General features: G+C 40.5%; 1 protein-coding gene across 7 annotated transcripts in view; it reads right to left on the minus strand.

Moving 5' to 3' along the window:
* The window catches only part of TTC27 (tetratricopeptide repeat domain 27), a 181,215-nt gene that overhangs the window by 14,885 nt on the left and 147,851 nt on the right, over positions 1 to 18,479 (minus strand). For all 7 annotated transcript variants that reach the window (XM_042246298.1, XM_060412318.1, XM_004006035.5 and 4 more), the window contains one exon: positions 13,315 to 13,480. In XM_042246298.1, coding sequence (XP_042102232.1) covers positions 13,315 to 13,480 — 166 coding nt within the window. The remainder of the gene's footprint in view (positions 1 to 13,314; positions 13,481 to 18,479) is intronic.

Raw genomic sequence — 18,479 nt, forward strand, 5'->3', positions numbered from 1 at the left:
GGTAAAGACACTGGAGCACAGAGAACTTTAACTTGTCCAAGGTCACACAGCTAAGGGAAGGCAGAGTTGGGTTTTAACCTGCAGCTCGCGTCCCAGCTCTTGCTCTCAAGCACCTGCTGTATTAAGTTATAAAGGAGAGTTCCTTACTCCTCTGCTGTTTCTTCCTTTCTAATGAGTTCTTTCACATCAGAAAGATTTGCTCTTTTATGAAATATGCACGGCAATAACTTTGATCATTTCATTATCCTTTTTTTGCCAAATTTTGAATCAACCAAAACCAGACAGGCTTTTGTAGCTTTTTAACTTAAAAATTTCTCCAAGACAATGGCGCTAATAAAAAATAGAGAAAATAAAATTCCCAAACACAAGCACTACTAATGTTGCCATTAATTTCTCTCGTTTCTTTGCTATGCAAAAATTTTTAATACTGATGCTCTGTAAACTGTTTTATCTTTGTTTTTCACTTAACATTATGTCATAGAATTTTTTCACGCTTTCATATATTCTTTAGATAGATCATTTTAATAGATTCAAAGCCTCCCACTGGGAGGCACGAATGGTAAAGAATCCATCTGCCAATGCAGGAGATACAAGAGACATGGATTCAATCTCTGGGCTGGGAAGATCTCCTGAAGTATGAAATGGCAACCCACTCCAGTATGCTTGGCTGGGAAAATTCCATGGACAGAGGAGCCTGGTGGGCTATAGTCCATGGAGTCGCAAATTGTCAAACGTGACTGAACACACACGAAAACAAAAACAACTGCAGTTAGGCTGTTTCCATGTGTCGCCATTGTCATTATTACTATAAATAACGTTTCACTGCATATCTTTGTGCCTGAAGAGTTTTCTCATACTGAAGCTTCTCTAGGTTAGAATTCCAGAAACAGAACTATAGAATAAAGGGAATAAACAATTTAAGACTCTAGAGATAAGCTGGATACTTTCAAAAAGGACTAAATCAAATTTAGATGTCCATTAGTAGTGTACGGAAATGTGTCATTTCATTGCATATCACCAGTACTGGGTGTGTACGGTATTTTGTTCCACTAAAGATAGATGCAGCTACTATTCTAGTTTTGCTTTTATTATGTGAATTTAAATCTCTTTCCAAATGTTTGTTGAGTAAATATATTTCCTTTTTAAGATATTTAAATTACTTCTTAATTTGTATGGAACTCATTTTCCAGTTTGGAAACAAGCTGATGCACTAACACGTTGCTAGCCTCTTTTTCTAAACCCCAATTCTGTACACTGCTGGGAAAAAAGAGAAAGTTGATGAATCTGAAAAAGTAACAGCAAACACATGGGAAATCCTGGAGAGAAGGAGATTGGCTGAGTCCTGGTCTGGTGGAGAAGAGCAGTCCAGGGTGGAAAAGTACGAGATGCCAAGGCTCACAGATGGCCTGGGAGCCTGGGAAAAGCTTTTTGGTTGTGCTTTCTTTTCCTTACACACACTACTCTATGTGCCACTTGCCACCAATCTGGAGAGACCAAAATACAACAGTGCCAGCCCAGTGCAAGCCAGGGACCAGGCAGGTATAGAAGGTCAGCCCCCAATCTGTTGAGATTGGATGGTAACTCAGGAAGATGGGCACTGGAAGAAAGCAGTGCCTGGCAGAGATCAGAAAGGTTTCCTGAGGAGCCAGGCCACTTGGGTGGTGGTGGTGGTGGTGATGGGAGAGGGCAGTGGCAAAGTACTTCTAGGAGATAAGTTCCCCTCACCAGGAGAGGCACAATTTGGTCCTGGGCTTGCTTTAGGCCCTCCCACCAAGTACACATTACCAGTCCAAGAGCCAATATCCCCAGGGGAGGATGAGCCAATAGGGACAAAATTAGACATCTGAAAAGTGTAGCCAAAATGAAATAAACACATTGAACAGCCTATGTGAAAAAGAATTAAAGGGGCATAGGGAGGAAAACTTGTTTTCATTAATACATACCCTCAGGAAGATGAGAGGGAAAAACCAAGGAAGATCCCCTGGGCAGCAGTATAAATGGGGAAGGAAGAGTATGAGGACTGAGCCTGGGGTTGTTCACAGGGAAGGAAAGGCAAGAACAATGCTGCAAAGGGGATGAGCAAGCTGCAGCTGGTGGCGTAAGAGCGGTGACATTCTGGAAGCCAGCTAAAGAAAGTGTCGGAAGGAAGAGGGATCAACTGTGCTAAGTGCCACAGACAGGCTGAGACACCAGGGCTGAGGGAAGGGACGTGGAGACTGCGGCAAGATGCTTCTCCCAAGGGGTCAGTCCTGAAGAACAGCAGAGACGTGGGGTGGGGATTAAAGATGGGGGAGGGCACATAAATTATTTGTGCACAGCTTGGAAACACTGAGAACTTTTAAAAACAAGTGCAATGATAAATGTATTTGTAATATAACATAGCTATACAGGTACAATTTAACCCATGGTGATCATAAGAGAAAGTCCACTGGACTTTTTATCTGAAAACTAATCCTAATACGCTACCCCAAGGATCATTCTTTACTTAGTCTGTGGCTTTTTTGGGGGGTTCTGGACACCCTTGTGGATCTGATTGAGAGTTTTGAATCCTCTACCCAGAAGAGGTAGTTACATAGCCACATACACAAGTCTTTTTTCCATGATATTTTGGGTAATCTCACAATCTTCTGAAGCCTAGTAATAGATCCTTCTTAGAAATTCTAATTTGCCCAAGATGGCCTGGGATTTCAGTCTTACCTCTCAGTACAGCATATGACTCAGTAAGTGCATTTCTCCGAAGAGCTTTCTTAAGTTTTCTATCAATTCCCTCCTTCTTCTTTTTATCCCTTCCGTCACTTTCCGATGTTCGCATCTCTGGTACTGTGTTAGGCGAGGCCTTAGTGAGATTAGCTGAGGCATCTCCAGCCTTCTCTAGAGGGTGCCTCTGTGCATGCTGCCTCTACTTCCACCAAAGCTCCCAGTGAGGTGTGTGCTGGACACATCCCCTTACCTTTACCAGACCCACTATTCTCAAAGCCACTGCTTTCCCTCTGAAAAGGAATGAGAAAGTTGTGGGGAGGTCGAATACTCACCCCAAATTCATGTCGTAACAGAACCTCAGAATGTGAGTTCATTTGGAAATAGTTAGTAACAATTAGTTACGATAAAGTCATACTAGATTAGCGTGGGCCCTAAATCCAATGACTAATGTTCTTATAAGAAAAGGAGGTGACACATAGAGACACAGGGAAGGAGATGAAGTAGGTGAAGAGGGAAACAGGTTAGAATCATGCTGCCACAAGCCAAGGAAAGCCAGGAACCCCCAGAAGCTGGAAGAGGCAAGGAAGGTTCTTCCCTGGAGCCTTTAGAGGGAGCATGGCTCAGCCAACACCTTGCTTTCAATCCTCTAGCTCTAGAACTGAAGAGAATAGATTTCTATTGTTTGAAGAAACTAAGTTTGTAGTAATTTGACATAGTAGTCCCAGGTAACGAATCCAGCAGTCTTACCTAGAAAGACCAAGGCAACGTTGAGAACACTCAGACAAACGCCTCCTGGACACTTACCTGGCTTCTACTAATCCTCTTCGCATTTCAGTTCAGAAAGCACTAAATGAACAGCTGTCATGTCTCAGCCTGTCTCCACTCAGTATGGTGACGTCCAGCCCTCTCACTGTTTCTGTCCAGTCAGTAAGTCATGTCCAATTCTTTGCGATCTATGGACTGCAGCACACCAGGCTTCCCTGCCTTCACTATCCCCCGGAGTTTGCTCAAACTCATGTCCATTGATTCGGTGATGCCATCCAACCATCTCATTCTCTGTTGCCCCCTTCTCCTTGCCTCATATGTAGAAGTTTTCAATTCAAATCTCTCCATATTTGCCTTTATGGGGTATGGCTTGTGTGTCACGATAAAATACATTTTCTCTATCCCCAAGCTTATAGAAATATTTTCTATCAAGTGCTTTTACGGTTTTACATCTTCCATAACAATAATGATGATAAGGATGATGACGGCAGCTATACTTAAACAGCACTTGTATGTGGCAGGTGATATTCTCTGCCCTTTTCATACAGCTATTTACTTAATCCTCACAGCAGTCCTGTGAGGTACTAATATTATCCTTGTTTCATGAAAGTGAAAAACCAAGAGGTTTGTAACTTGCTCAGGTCATACAGCTGGGGGAGGTAGCCTGGAAGCCCAGGCTGTCTAACCCCAGAATCTATGCTCTTACGTACATCATCCTGCTTCTCAAGGCATTTCAATTTAAATATTTTAACCAACTACTTGAATTTATTTTGGTTTAAGGAGTGAAGCAGAGCTTTCATTCTGAGTCCCAAATGCTTGGCCAACTATTTCAATGCATAGTGAATATTTTATTTTATCCCACAGATTTAAAATGCCATCCTTATCATTAACTACATTCTCACACTTACTTGAGTGTTTCTGAACCCTCTCCTGTTTCATTTCATTCCTGTAGCAGATGTTAACTCTTTATATAATAAGGATATTATTACCTTTTTATCTTTCCTACTTGTTACAAATATTTTGTCACATATTTTTTTCATGAAGTCATAAAAATTCCTTCACGTTTTCTTTTCTTGCTTCAAAGTTCAGGAAATTTGGTAGGTACTCACTTGTATTCCTAGTTTTTCCAGGAGATGAAAAAATATTTAGCATATATTTAGCCCATTTGGAATTCATTTGGTGTATCATAAAATAATCTAAGTATATTTTTTGAGCCTGGATGCTTAGAGGGATTTCACTTTAATCAGTATAAATAGCCCTGCAGTCCCTCACTTCCTAACTAAACCAATGCCACGGCACCAACTCTGTGTCATGGCTTCTAAATCCCTGACCCCCATCTCCAGTCATTTCAGTGATGCGGTGCTTCTGCTGCATTCTCTTTCTCACATCCTGTACCACGGAATGCAGCAAGCAGTGTGTGACTGTGGAGAACCCCACCAGCTCCTGAAGAGAGGTGAAGTTTTCTCACCTGGAGGAGCAGCCATCCTCATCTCCACAAAGAGGAAAGCTTAACTATTCTCCAACACTAACCTTGAGGTCCTTGGCCAAGTCTCCCTAAAAAGTTGGCCAAAAGCACAAGGCGTTGGCCCTTTGAATCCTGGAGGTCTTCACAGCAGGAAGTAACAGGATCGCCTCGGGTCCAGTTACAAACACTTCCAGGAGGGCTGGAGGCCAGGAATGAAGCCATTTCCGCCTCCTGGCTTGGCCATGTCCCCGCTCCACTTGGAGCTCTCTAAAGAACTTGCTCTGCTTCCTGGCCTGATAACCCTGACCCTTGGCTTCCCCACACCTCAGTTATCACAGAGAGGTAGGCAGCTTAACATTGTCTTTTTCACTCTTTCAGCAAAAGAAAAAAAAATTCTGTGCATGAGGAAATGGCATGCTCAAGCTTTAGGTTAAAAAGGCCAAACTTCAGACTTTACATCTTGGCTTGACTAGTTATAAGCTGTGAAAGATCAGCTTTATTAGTTTCTCCAGCGAGCCGCAGATACTTCAGCAGTAAAACAGAGGTAATATCTACCTCACAGAGACAGAATCCATATAGAATACATCCATTCACTCCACTCTTCCCCTCAGGTAAGCCCCGCCACCACTTGCTCTAGGACTGCAATGGACTTGGCAATCTTTCCCACCGCCCATCAACACCACCTCCCTCCTTCCCCAAGGAGAAATCCACACAAAGAACAACATCCATAAGAAAGAATACATATTGTATGATTCTGTTTATACGACAATCAAGAGAAAGAAAACTGAACTGTGGGGACGGAAATCAGAAAGCAGTTGCCTGGTTGAAGGGAAAGGGTGGTGGTTCAGTTGACTGGAAAGGGGAATAATAGAACTTTCTGTGGTGATGAAAATGTTCCATACCTGTTTTGGGAAGTGGTTCTATAATACACAATGTCAAAACATATCAAAATTACACTTAAGATCTGTGCATTTTCTTATGTGTAAATACCCCAATTTGGAAAAAAAAAAAAAAACCAAACACCTCTGTCAGATATAATTCAAATGCATAGTAATATGATGGGGGAAATATGCTGTTTAATATAAATCTTCTGACAAACTTCAAGGCATGATTCACTCCAATAGACATGCCTAAATGTGATTCCTACCTTTGGTTCCAACCACGGACAGGGGAGCCTGGTGGGCTTCTGTCTATGGGGTCGCACAAAGTCAGACACGACTGAAGTGACTTAGCAGCTTAGCAGCAGCTATGTAACTGGCCAAGTTACATAATCTCTCTGGGTCTCATATTCATACATTGTAAAATGAGGACTTTTCAGTACCCACTTCAAATACTGTATGCCCTGTAAAAGATCTTGAGTCTTTTGCATTCTGTTCTTTTCCTCTATTTCTTTGCATTGATCGCTGAGGAAGGCTTTCTTATCTCTTCTTGCTATTCTCTGGAACTCTGCATTCAGATGCGTATATCTTTCCTTTTCTCCTTTGCTTTTCACTTCTCTTCTTTTCACAGCTATTTGTAAGGCCTCCTCAGACAACCATTTTGCTTTTTTGCATTTCTTTTTCTTGGGGATGGTCTTGATCCCTGTCTCCTGTACAATGTCACGAACCTCCATCCATAGTTCATCAGGCACTCTGTCTATGAGATCTAGTCCCTTAAATCTATTTCTCACTTCCACTGTATAATCATAAGGGATTTGATTTAGGTCACACCTGAATGGTCTAGTGGTTTTCCCTACTTTCTTCAATTTGAGTCTGAATTTGGCAATAAGGAGTTCATGATCTGAGCCACAGTCCGCTCCTGGCCTTGTTTTTGCTGACTGTATAGAGCTTCTCCATCTTTGGCTACAAAGAATATAATCAATCTGATTTCGGTATTGACCGTCTGGTGATGTCCATGTGTAGAGTCTTCTCTTGTGTTGTTGGAAGAGGGTGTTTGCTATGAACAGTGAGTTCTCTTGGCAAAACTCTGTTAGCCTTTACCCTGCTTCATTCTGTACTCAAAGGCCAAACTTACCTGTTACTTCAGGTGTTTCCTGACTTCCTACTTTTGCATTCCAGTCCCCTATAATCAAAAGGACACCTTTTTTGGGTGTTAGTTCTAGAAGGTCTTGTAGGTCTTCATAGAATCGTTCAGCTTCAGCTTCTTCAGCATTACTGGTTGGGGCACAGACTTGGATTACCGTGATACTGAATGGTCTGCCTTGGAAATGAACAGAGATCATTCTGTCGTTTTTGAGATTGCATCCAAGTACTGCATTTTGGACTCTTTTGTTGATTATGATGGCTACTCCATTTCTTCTAACAGATTTGTGCCCACAACAGTAGATACAATGGTCATCTGAGTTAAATTCACCCATTCCAGTCCATCTTAGTTCACTGATTCCTAGAATGCCGATGTTCACTCTTGCCATCTCCTGTTTGACCACTTTCAATTTCCTAGATTCATGGACGTAACATTGCAGGTTCTGTAATATTGCTCTTTACAGCATTGAATCTTGCTTCTATCACCAGTCCCATCCACAGCGGAGTGTTGTTTTGCTTTGGCTTCATCCCTTCATTCTTTCTGGAGTTATTTCTCCACTGATCTCCAGTAGCATATTGGGCACCTACTGACCTGGGGAGTTCATCTTTCAATGTCCTATCTTTTGCCTTTTCATACTGTTCATTGGGTTCTCAAGGCAAGAATATTGAAGTGGTTTGTCATTCCCTTCACCAGTGGACCACATTCTGTCAGACCTCTCAATAGAATGGGAAAACAACAGAATGGGAAAGACTAGAGATCTCTTCAAGAAAATTAGAGATACCAAGGGAACATTTCATGCAAAGATGGGCTCAATAAAGGACAGAAATGGTAGGGACCTGACAGAAGCAGAAGATATTAAGAAGAGGTGGCAAGAATACACAGAAGAACTGTACAGAAAAGATCTTCACGACCCAGATAATCATGAAGGTGTGATCACTCACGCTCACCTAGAGCCAGACATCCTGGAATGTGAAGTCAGGTGGGCCTTAGGGAAGCATCACTACGAACAAAGCTAGTGAAGATGATGGAATTCCAACTGAGCTATTTCAAATCTTAAAAGATGATGCTGTGAAAGTGCTGCACTCAATATGCCAGCACATTTGGAAAACTCAGCAGTGGCCACAGGACTGGAAAAGGTCCGTTTTCATCCAATCCCAAAGAAAGGTAATAACAAAGAATGCTCAAACTACTGTACAATTGCACTCATCTCACATGCTAGTAAAGTAATGCTCAAAATTCTCCAAGCCAGGCTTCAGCAATAGGTGAACTGTGAACTTCCAGATATTCAAGCTGGTTTTGGAAAAGGCAGAGGAAACAGAGATCAAATTGCCAACATCCGCTGGATCGTGGAAAAAGCAAGAGAGTTCCAGAAAACATCTATTTCTGCTTTATTGACTATGCCAAAGCCTTTGACAGCGTGGATCACAATAAACTGTGGAAAATTCTTCAAGAGATGGGAATACCAGACCACCTGACCTGCCTCTTGAGAAACCTATATACAGGTCAGGAAGCAACAGTTAGAAGTGGACATGGAACAACAGACTGGTTCCAAGTAGGAAAAGGAGTACGTCAAGGCTGTATATTATCACCCTGCTTATTTAACTTCTATGCAGAGTACATCATGAGAAACGCTGGGCTGGAAGAAGCACAAGGTGGAATCAAGATTGCCAGGAGAAATATCAATAACTTCAGATATGCAGATGACACCACCCTTATGGCAGAAAGTGAAGAGGAACTCAAAAGCCTCTTGATGAAAGTGAAAGAGGAGAGTGAAAAAGTTGGCTTAAAGCTCAACATTCAGAAAATGAAGATCATGGCATCCAGTCCCATCACTTCATGGGAAATAGATGGGGAAACAATGGAAACAGTGTCAGACTTTATTTTGGGGGGCTCCAAAATCACTGCAGACGGTGACTGCAGCCATGAAATTAAAAGATGCTTGCTCCTTGGAAGGAAAGTTATGACCAACCTAGACAGCATATTAAAAAGCAGAGATATTACCTTGTCAACAAAGGTCCATCTAGTCAAGGCTATGGTTTTTCCAGTAGTCATGTATGGATGAGAGTTGGACTATAAAGAAAGCTGAGTGCCAAAGAACTGATGCTTTTGAACTGTGGTATTGGAGAAGACTCTTGAGAGTCCCTTGGATTGCAAGGAGGTCCAACCAGTCCATCTTAAAGGAGATCAGTCCTGGGTGTTCACTGGAGGGACTGATTTTGAAGCTGAAACTCCAATACATTGGCCACCTGATAAAGAAGAGCTGACTCACTGCAAAAGACCCTGATGCTGGGAAAGATTGAGGGCAGAATGAAAAGAGGACAACAGAGGATGAGATAGTTGGATGGCATCACCGACACAATGGACATGGGTCTGGGTGGGCTCTGGGAGTTGGTGATGGACAGGGAGGCCTGGCGTACTGTGGTTCATGGGGTCACAAAGAGTCGGACACGACTGAGCGACTGAACTGGACTGTAAAAGGTAATCCGTGATAGTTCCAAGAACATAGTGAGCACTTGTTATATGTTAATCGTTTTCCCTTCCTCTTCCATTTATAAACAGTAAATGAGATGCAAAAGCACAATACTTATATTCTTTTCCCAAAGTGACTGTGAGTTCTCGAAGAGGAGAAAGGGGAGGGGATGTGAGGGGAACAGGGAAGAGCAGAAAAATTAAAAAATGAACAAATAACATTAGAATTCATCCTGAGGAAAGAAGCATAAACATAAGGATTTATCTATAAGGATATTCATGGCACTATTAACAGTAGTAAATTAATAGTAGAAAACTGGAAAATGGAACAGGGACTAATTACACAAAAACACAAAACTAAGTTTTATGATAGATTAATAAAAGTATGTATAACCAGACATGAATATAAATATCTACTATTACAGAAAAGCATTCTTGAGCTATACTAATCTATGCATTAGTCAAAATTAGGACAGACAGAAAAGGCAGGAAATGATAAAGGTAGTATAACTACCCACACATTCTCTTATTACAAATAGTGAGTAAAACAATTTATAGCTGATTTATCCTGTGTCTATATTAAAATGAGTATGAATTTACACACACACAATAGAAAAAAATTTAAATGAAAATAATCATATCTATAAAGTAGAAAAAGCATAGACAAAAAGAATTTTAAAGCAAATTAAAATAGAATGAGGTCAGGTAGTGTCAAACATAAGAATATCAGAGTTTTTTTAAAAGACACCTGTTGCCAAACTTGCAGAGTCAAATTAAGTAAAATTATTTTAGCCAAGATAAAAATATTCCAGACAATCTATCAATTGTCTCTGTCCATGCTGACGAGTGGTGAGAAAGCATGATGACAGACACAAGCATGTCACAAAGCTAAATATGACTAAGCCCACACCAGCCTTGAGGACCTTCCTTCGATGATGACTTAACCACAATGGAGCGAGTTTACCCACACCTGCCAGAGACCAAACATTGCCATCAGCATTCTGTGACACTTCTGGAGAGGGCTGTTCACAGGGCCTCATATAAACTAGCAAATTATCTCACTATGGTTATTTCTCCATCTAAATACCCAAAAGTTCTCTCTTATAAATCGCTAGAGATGATCCTTTGGCTTGAACATGTCACTGGTTATCTAGCCCTTATGTTCTCAGTATTATTTCCCCAAATCCAGATATAAAAATTAAGCAAAGAGCCGTAACATCTGGCATCATTACGGCACCACATGCTTCTCTAAGCGCTGTGTTCACAGGCAGTACTTTTTCTAACAGGAGCGATTCTCAATGCTCCCGCGTGTGGAAGCAGCGCTGTGAGAAGGAGTCTAGCAAGTCCCCATGCCACCCTTAACTGCTCCTAAAGCTACTGAACTTCTATAAAAACCAATTTCAGACTCATCAAAAGGAGGCTTGGTTCACATTATGAATTTGAAGAACAGAAATTAAAATATTAGCTGGCCGTGAATTTAAACTAAACCCTAATAATTTTCTTTAGGTAGGAAACTACTAACTTTTCACTTAAATTAGAAATCATATAAGTTAAATAATCTGCTAAAACAGGTACAGGATTAGAAAATTTTCAATGGGAATCAGAATATAATTTTACTATGGATGAAAATTCTTATAATTAGATATGCTGGAAGGAGTAAAAAAAACTGAACATGATCAATAAAATACATTTGGAAAATCTATTTAAAATAAAAATTAAATGAAAGCATCTCCATTTATGCTGGGAGAAGGTTTCGTTCTTTTCCTTTTTTTTCTTTTTCTGAAAACTGCTGAAAATGTATCTTTGTGCATTCCGAACAAGCTTTGTCAAAGGAGAAAATTAAAAGAATTTACTTAGAGTGTAAAATGGAATATACCAGCAATGCAGCTTATTTACCTTTTCTCTGAGGCTTCCCCGGTGGCTCAGATGGTAAAGTGTCTGCCTGAAATGCAGGAGACCTGGGTTCACTCCCTGGGTTGGGAAGATTCCCCTGGAGAAGGAAATGGTGACCTACTCCAGTATTCTTGCCTGGAGAATTCCATGGACGGAGAAGCCTGGAGGGCTACAGTCCATGGGGTTGCAAAGAGTTGGACATGATTGAGTGACTTCACTTTCTTTTCACTTTCCTTCACTGAGATTTCAGATGGAGAAGGAAATAGCAACCCACTCCAGTATTCTTTCGTGCCCGGGAAATCCCATGGACAGAGGAGCCTGGCAGGCTACAGCACATAGGGTCCCAAAGAGTCAGACACAACTGAAGTGACTAACCAAGTATGAGATTTTAGAACAGCCTTCATGAAGCTTCCTCAGTAAATAAGGGTCTTAAAAATAAAATTACAGTTGAGGTAAACAAGAAACAAGCGCTTTGGAATCTCTGTTCCAGCCTCAGTGGTTTGGCAACATACCGAGACCTGCTCAGAGCCTAGGGGCTGGGTGCAGAAGAGGAAGAGCCATCAGAGCAGTGAGCAGGACAAGTGCAAGATGATGGGGGGCGGGGGCGGGGGCAGGGGGAAGGAGCGTGCAAACAGACCAGCAAGGGTTCCTGTTCTCTCTAGGATGAAAATTTCTGCTATGCCTCCAAACACGTTTTAAGTGATGTCCACTCAAAGTTCAAGTCCCTTCTTTCTATACTGGATGGTCAATATATAATAGTTAAAAAGGCCAGAACAAAATAAAAACAAGGAAAAGACAAGTAATTGAAGGGGTCAACATAGCTCCTGTAAGTAGGTATATGGTTCTACTTAAAAAGTCACAGAACTGGCTTCCCACGTGGCTCAGCTGGTAAAGAATCCGCCTGCAATGCAGGAGACCTGGGTTCAATCCCTGGATTGGGAAGATCCCCTGGAGAAGGGAAAGGCTACCCACTCCAGTATTCTGGCCTGGACAATCCCATGGACTGTATAGTACATGGGGTTGCAATGAGTTGGACACAACTGAGTGACTTTCACAAAGTCGTAAATTTTTAAGTGAACTGCCCTAAACCTGAGCTTTAAAACAATTTAGCCGATTATATAGCTGAATTTGCAAAAGCATTCATACAGATCAAGGGCTGCAGCTAAAAAATACAAGACCAGACAAGGTAAACTTTGGAATAGTTGGAGTGTGTGTGTGTGTATATATATATATATATATATATGTAGTAAGTCATGAGAGTAGTGAGATATTATCATATATTATATCTTATTTTTGTTTCTACATAATTCCAAATTCACTAATAGCATATGCTGATAATTGCAAATATAATGTTACATTTTCGAGCCCCCAGATTTTGTAACCTGTAAGCTCCTGTACACTCTATCTTTATACAGTCTCTTCACAAATTAACCCCACGAAAGGTCTTTTACATTTAATCCTATTGGATGTAAAACCCAGGGCCTTCAAGATTCCCACAGTTTCTGAAAGGATATAGTAATTTTTGTACTGTTAGAGTTAACCAGTTCTGACTTCATGCTAAGATGAAGACTATCTTATTAAACAGTACAAGGAAAATGTTAGTCTTCATTTCTACATTGTTCAAACAATCTGAAAGTATACAGATGACTGTTTAAGGAGTGAATAAATGACTATGGGATTTATTCCAGCTATTACACTGAGATAACCAAAGTAATAAATTAACATAAGCATAAGTTTCTGCAAGCTGACTATATACATGTAAACCACATATTACTGAGTCACACTGATATTTAGTCTATGATTACATAAACATAGTTGACATTGGAATGCCAGAATTAATATGTAACTAAGCATATTCAACTACACAAGAAAAGTATTCTTTTATATATTACTTCAGTTTAACAAAATTTTCCTGTGTAGAGTCTAGGGAACAATTTATATTCTATAATCAAGTATTAATATTAAACACAAACTGAAATAACAAAATATGACTACCCTACCTGAGTATCTTTGTATTTGTCTCGTAAGTCCAAGAGCCGATGATAAGCTTTAATGGCTTCAGAAAATTCTCCAACATCAGTGCTAGTGAGAATGTAGTTTTCCCAGATCTGCCAATGTTCATAGTTGCACTTGAGGGCTTCTTGTAATGTTCTAAAAGCTTTTACTCTATTGAAAGTCAAATAAACAAACAAACAAACAAAAACAATAATGAATAACCACAGCTAAATAACGTGAATGTGAAGTCGCTCAGTCGTGTTCAACTCTTTGAGACCCCATGGACTGTAGCCTACCAGGCTCCTCTGTTCATGGGATTTTCCTGGCAATAGTATTGGAGTGGATTGCCATTTCCTTCTCCAAGGGATCTTTCCAACCCAGGGATCGAACCCAGGTCTCCCGCATCATAGACAGATGCTTTACCAGCTGAGCCACCAGGGAAGCCACCATAGCTAAATAAGCCATATATAAATGTACAAAATGCTAATGTGAACTTTCTATCAGTCCTGAAACATTCATGTTAATAAACAGAATTAGAGGTCCAAACGGCCCGAAACCACCCCGAATTTCCCTAACAGGGAATAGCAAACAAAACAGGTACAAACTGGGACTTCGCTGGTGGCCCAGCGGTTTAGAATCCACCTTGCAATGCAAGGGACACAAGTTAGATGCCAGTTGGGGAGCTAAGATCCCATGTGCTGCAACTACTGAGCCCACATGCCACTACTAGAGAGCCCGTGTGCTGCAGTGAAAGATTCTGCATGATGCAACTGAGACCCAACATAGCCACATAAATAAGTGAATGAATAAACAAAAGTTAGAAATGAAATAAGAATAGGGATACACGAATAAAAACCAAGAAGAAAATTTGAAACTGCAAAAGACATTAAAAACAACAAACCAAAAAAACTCAACATGTGACAAAAACTAGTTTCACACAAAGAGAGAATGGATGAACTGGGAGATAATAGTGAGAAATTCAAATGAATTCAGATTAAAAAAAAGAACAGACACTGAGGGAAGAATGAGAGGTAGGATTCAAGTACACATTCCATAGACATTTCAGAGTAAACAAAAGCAGAATATGGTAGGACACTGTATTTGAAGAGATAATAACTGAGCATTTTCCAAAACTAAACAAAGATCTAAATTCTATGATCAAAGTGTATTTTGTGTACTGTTATTCTAAATAATGGTAAACTAACACCTAGACATATTATGTGAAACTGCAGTACATAAAGGTAATCCTAAAACATATAAAAGAATGACAGAGAACAGCAGATATTTCACAAGCAGCAAAAGATGACAGAAGACAATAAAACACGATCTATAAAGTGTTAAGCGAAAATAACTGTCAGCCTAAACTTTTATCATCAACTAAACACTTAGGACCACAGCCTTGTCTAATTCAATGAAACGAAGCCATGCCTGTGGGGCAACCCAAGACAGGCGGGTCGTGGTGGAGAGGTCTGACAGAATGTGGTCCACTGGAGAAGGGAATGGCAAGCCACTTCAGTATTCTTGCCTTGAGAACTCCATGAACAGTATGAAAAGGCAAAATGATAGGATACCAAAAGAGGAACTCCCCAGGTCATTAGGTGCCCAATATGCTACTGGAGATCAGTGGAGAAATAACTCCAGAAAGAATGAAGGGATGGAGCCAAAGCAAAAACAGTACCCAGTTGTGGATGGGACTGGTGATAAAAGCAAGATCCGATGCTGTAAAGAGCAATATTGCATAGGAACCTGGAATGTCAGGTCCATGAATCAAGGCAAATTGGAAGTGGTCAAACAAGAGATGGCAAGGATGAACGTCGACATTCTAGGAATCAGCAAACTAAAGTGGACTGGAATGGGTGAATTTAACTCACATGACCATTATATCTACTACTGCGGGCAGGAATCCTTCACAAGAAATGGAGTAGCCATCATGGTCAACAAAAGAGTCTGAATGCAGTACTTGGATGCAATCTCAAAAACGACAGAATGATCTCTGTTCATCTCCAAGGCAAATCATTCAATATCACAGTTATCCAAGTCTATGCCCCAACCAGTAACGCTGAAGAAGCTGAAGTTGAACGGTTTTATGAAGACCTATAAGACCTTTTAGAACTAACACCCAAAAATGATGTCCTTTTCATTATAGGGGACTGGAATGCAAAAGTAGGAAGTCAAGAAACACCTGGAGTAACAGGAAAATTTGGCCTTAGAATGCAGAATGAAGCAGGGCAAAGACTAATAGAGTTTTGCCAAGAAAATGCACTGGTCATAGCAAACACCCTCTTCCAACAACACAAGAGAAGATTCTACACAGGGACATCACCAGATGGTCAACACTGAAATCAGATTGATTATATTCTTTGCAGCAAAAGATGGAGAAGCTCTATACAGTCAACAAAAACAAGACCAGGAGCTGACTGTGGCTCAGATCATGAACTCCTTATTGCCAAATTCAGACTCAAATTGAAGAAAGTAGGGAAAACCACTAGACCATTCAGGTATGACCTACATCAAATCCCTTATGATTATACAGTGGAAGTGAGAAATAGATTTAAGGGCCTAGATCTGATAGATAGAGTGCCTGATGAACTATGGAATGAGTTTCGTGACATTGTACAGGAGACAGGGATCAAGACCATCCCCATGGAAAAGAAATGCAAAAAAGCAAAATGGCTGTCTGGGGAGGCCTCACAAATAGCTGTGAAAAGAAGAGAGGCAAAAAGCAAAGGAGAAAAGGAAAGATATAAGCATCTGAATGCAGAGTTCCAGAGAATAGCAAGAAGAGATAAGAAAGCCTTCCTCAGCAATCAATGCAAAGAAATAGAGGAAAACAACAGAATGGGAAAGGCTAGCAATTTCTTCAAGAAAATTAGAGATACCAAGGGAACATTTCATGCAAAGATGGGCTCGATAAAGGACAGAAATGGTATGGACCTAACAGAAGCAGAAGATATTAAGAAGAGGTGGCAAGACTACACGAAGAACTGTACAAAAAAGATCTTCACGACCCAGATAATCATGATGATGTGATCACTCATCTAGAGCCAGACATCTTGGAATGTGAAGTCAAGAGGGCCTTAGAAAGCATCACTATGAACAAAGCTAGTGGAGGTGATGGAATTCCAGTTGAGCTGTTTCAAATCCTGAAAGATGATGCCGTGAAAGTGCTGCACTCAATATGCCAGCAAATTTGGAAAACTCAACAGTGGCCACAGGACTGGAAAAGGTCAGTTTTCATTCCAATCCCAAAGAAAGGCAATGCAAAAGAATGCTCAAACTACCTCACAATTGCAGTCATCTCACATGCTAGTAAAGTAATGCTCAAAATTCTCCAAGCCAGGCTTCAGCAATACATGAACCATGAACTCCCTGATGTTCAAGCTGGTTTTAGAAAAGGCAGAGGAACCAGAGATCAAATTGCCAACATCCGCTGGATCATGGAAAAAGCAAGAGAGTTCCAGAAAAACATCTATTTCTGCTTTATTGACTATGCCAAAGCCTTTGACTGTGTGGATCACAATAAACTGTGGAAAATTCTTCAAGAGATGGAAATACCAGACCATCTGACCTGCCTCTTGAGAAATCTGTATGCAGGTCAGGAAGCAACAGTTAGAACCGGACATGGGACAACAGACTGGTTCCAAATAGGAAAAGGAGTACGTCAAGGCTGTATATTGTCACCCTGCTTATTTAACTTCTATGCAGAGTACATCATGAGAAACGCTGGACTGGAAGAAACACAAGCTGGAATCAAGATTGCTGGGAGAAAAATCAATAACATCAGATATGCAGATGACACCACCCTTATGGCAGAAAGTGAAGAGGAGCTAAAAGCCTCTTGATGAAAGTGAAAGAGGAGAATGAAAAAGTTGGTTTAAAGCTCAACATTCAGAAAATGAAGATCATGGCATCCGGTCCCATCACTTCATGGGAAATATATGGGGAAACAGTAGAAACAGTGTCAGACTATTTTTTTGAGCTCCAAAATCACTGCAGATGGTGACTGCAGCCATGAAATTAAAAGATGCTTACTCCTTGGAAGAAAAGTTATGACCAACCTAAACAGCATATTGAAAAGCAGAGACATTAGTTTGCCGACTAAGGTCCATCTAGTCAAGGCTACGATTTTTCCAGTGGTCATGTATGGATGTGACAGTTGGACTGTGAAGAAGGCTGAGCGCCGAAGAATTGATGCTTTTGAACTGTGGTGTTGGAGAAGACTCTTGAGAGTCCCTTGGACTGCAAGGAGATCCAACCAGTCCATTCTGAAGGAGATCAACCCTGGGATTTCTTTGGAAGGAATGATGCTAAAGCTGAAGCTCCAGTACTTTGGCCACCTCATGCGAAGAGTTGAATCACTGGAAAAAACTCTGATGCTAGGAGGGATTGGGGGCAGGAGGAGAAGGGGACGACAGAGGATGAGATGGCTGGATGGCATCACAGACTCGATGGATGTGAGTCTGAGTGAACTCTGGGAGATGGTGATTGAACAGGGAGGCCTGGCGTGCTGCGATTCACGGGGTCGCAAAGAGTTGGACACGACTGAGCGAGTGAACTGAACTGAACTGAAATACTTAGGAATAAATGCAATATCAAAAATTTTAACATGTACACAAAACAGGAAACTTTACCACTGGCCCTTACTTAAAAGAACTATTAAAGGGTCCCCTCTTGCAAAAATAGGACTTTCAAAGAGAAGTAAAGGGATATAAGAAATATTCAATGATGACAAGAGAAACAGAGGAAGCATGTCAGTAACTTAATTACTGAGCACAAAAATAATTATGAGTTGTGTTTTTAGTAAGTAAATCTAAAAGTCTGTAGACTATATTCTTTGCTAAATAAAAAATCAATAGTAAATACAGAGTTAAAAAAACATATGCCTACAAACTTGAAATGCACTCCTAAAGTAAAGAAACCAATGAGGGGGCAGAAATTCATATTAGAAAGCACAAAATATTTAGAATTTAAAGAAAGTAGTATATATCACTATCTGCAAGATATCATATTTAGAGACAAAAAGCAGTATTTAGGGAAAATTTTATAATTTTTACATGGATTGGTTATAATTACGAAAGATGGGAAATGAGTTAAAATATTCAAATTAATCTGATAGAAGAACACCAAATAATTCTAAGAAGAAAAGAAATGTTAAGAAAGAAACAAATGA

This window comes from Ovis aries, chromosome 3, assembly GCF_016772045.2.
Source record: "Ovis aries strain OAR_USU_Benz2616 breed Rambouillet chromosome 3, ARS-UI_Ramb_v3.0, whole genome shotgun sequence".
NCBI lineage: Eukaryota > Metazoa > Chordata > Mammalia > Artiodactyla > Bovidae > Ovis > Ovis aries.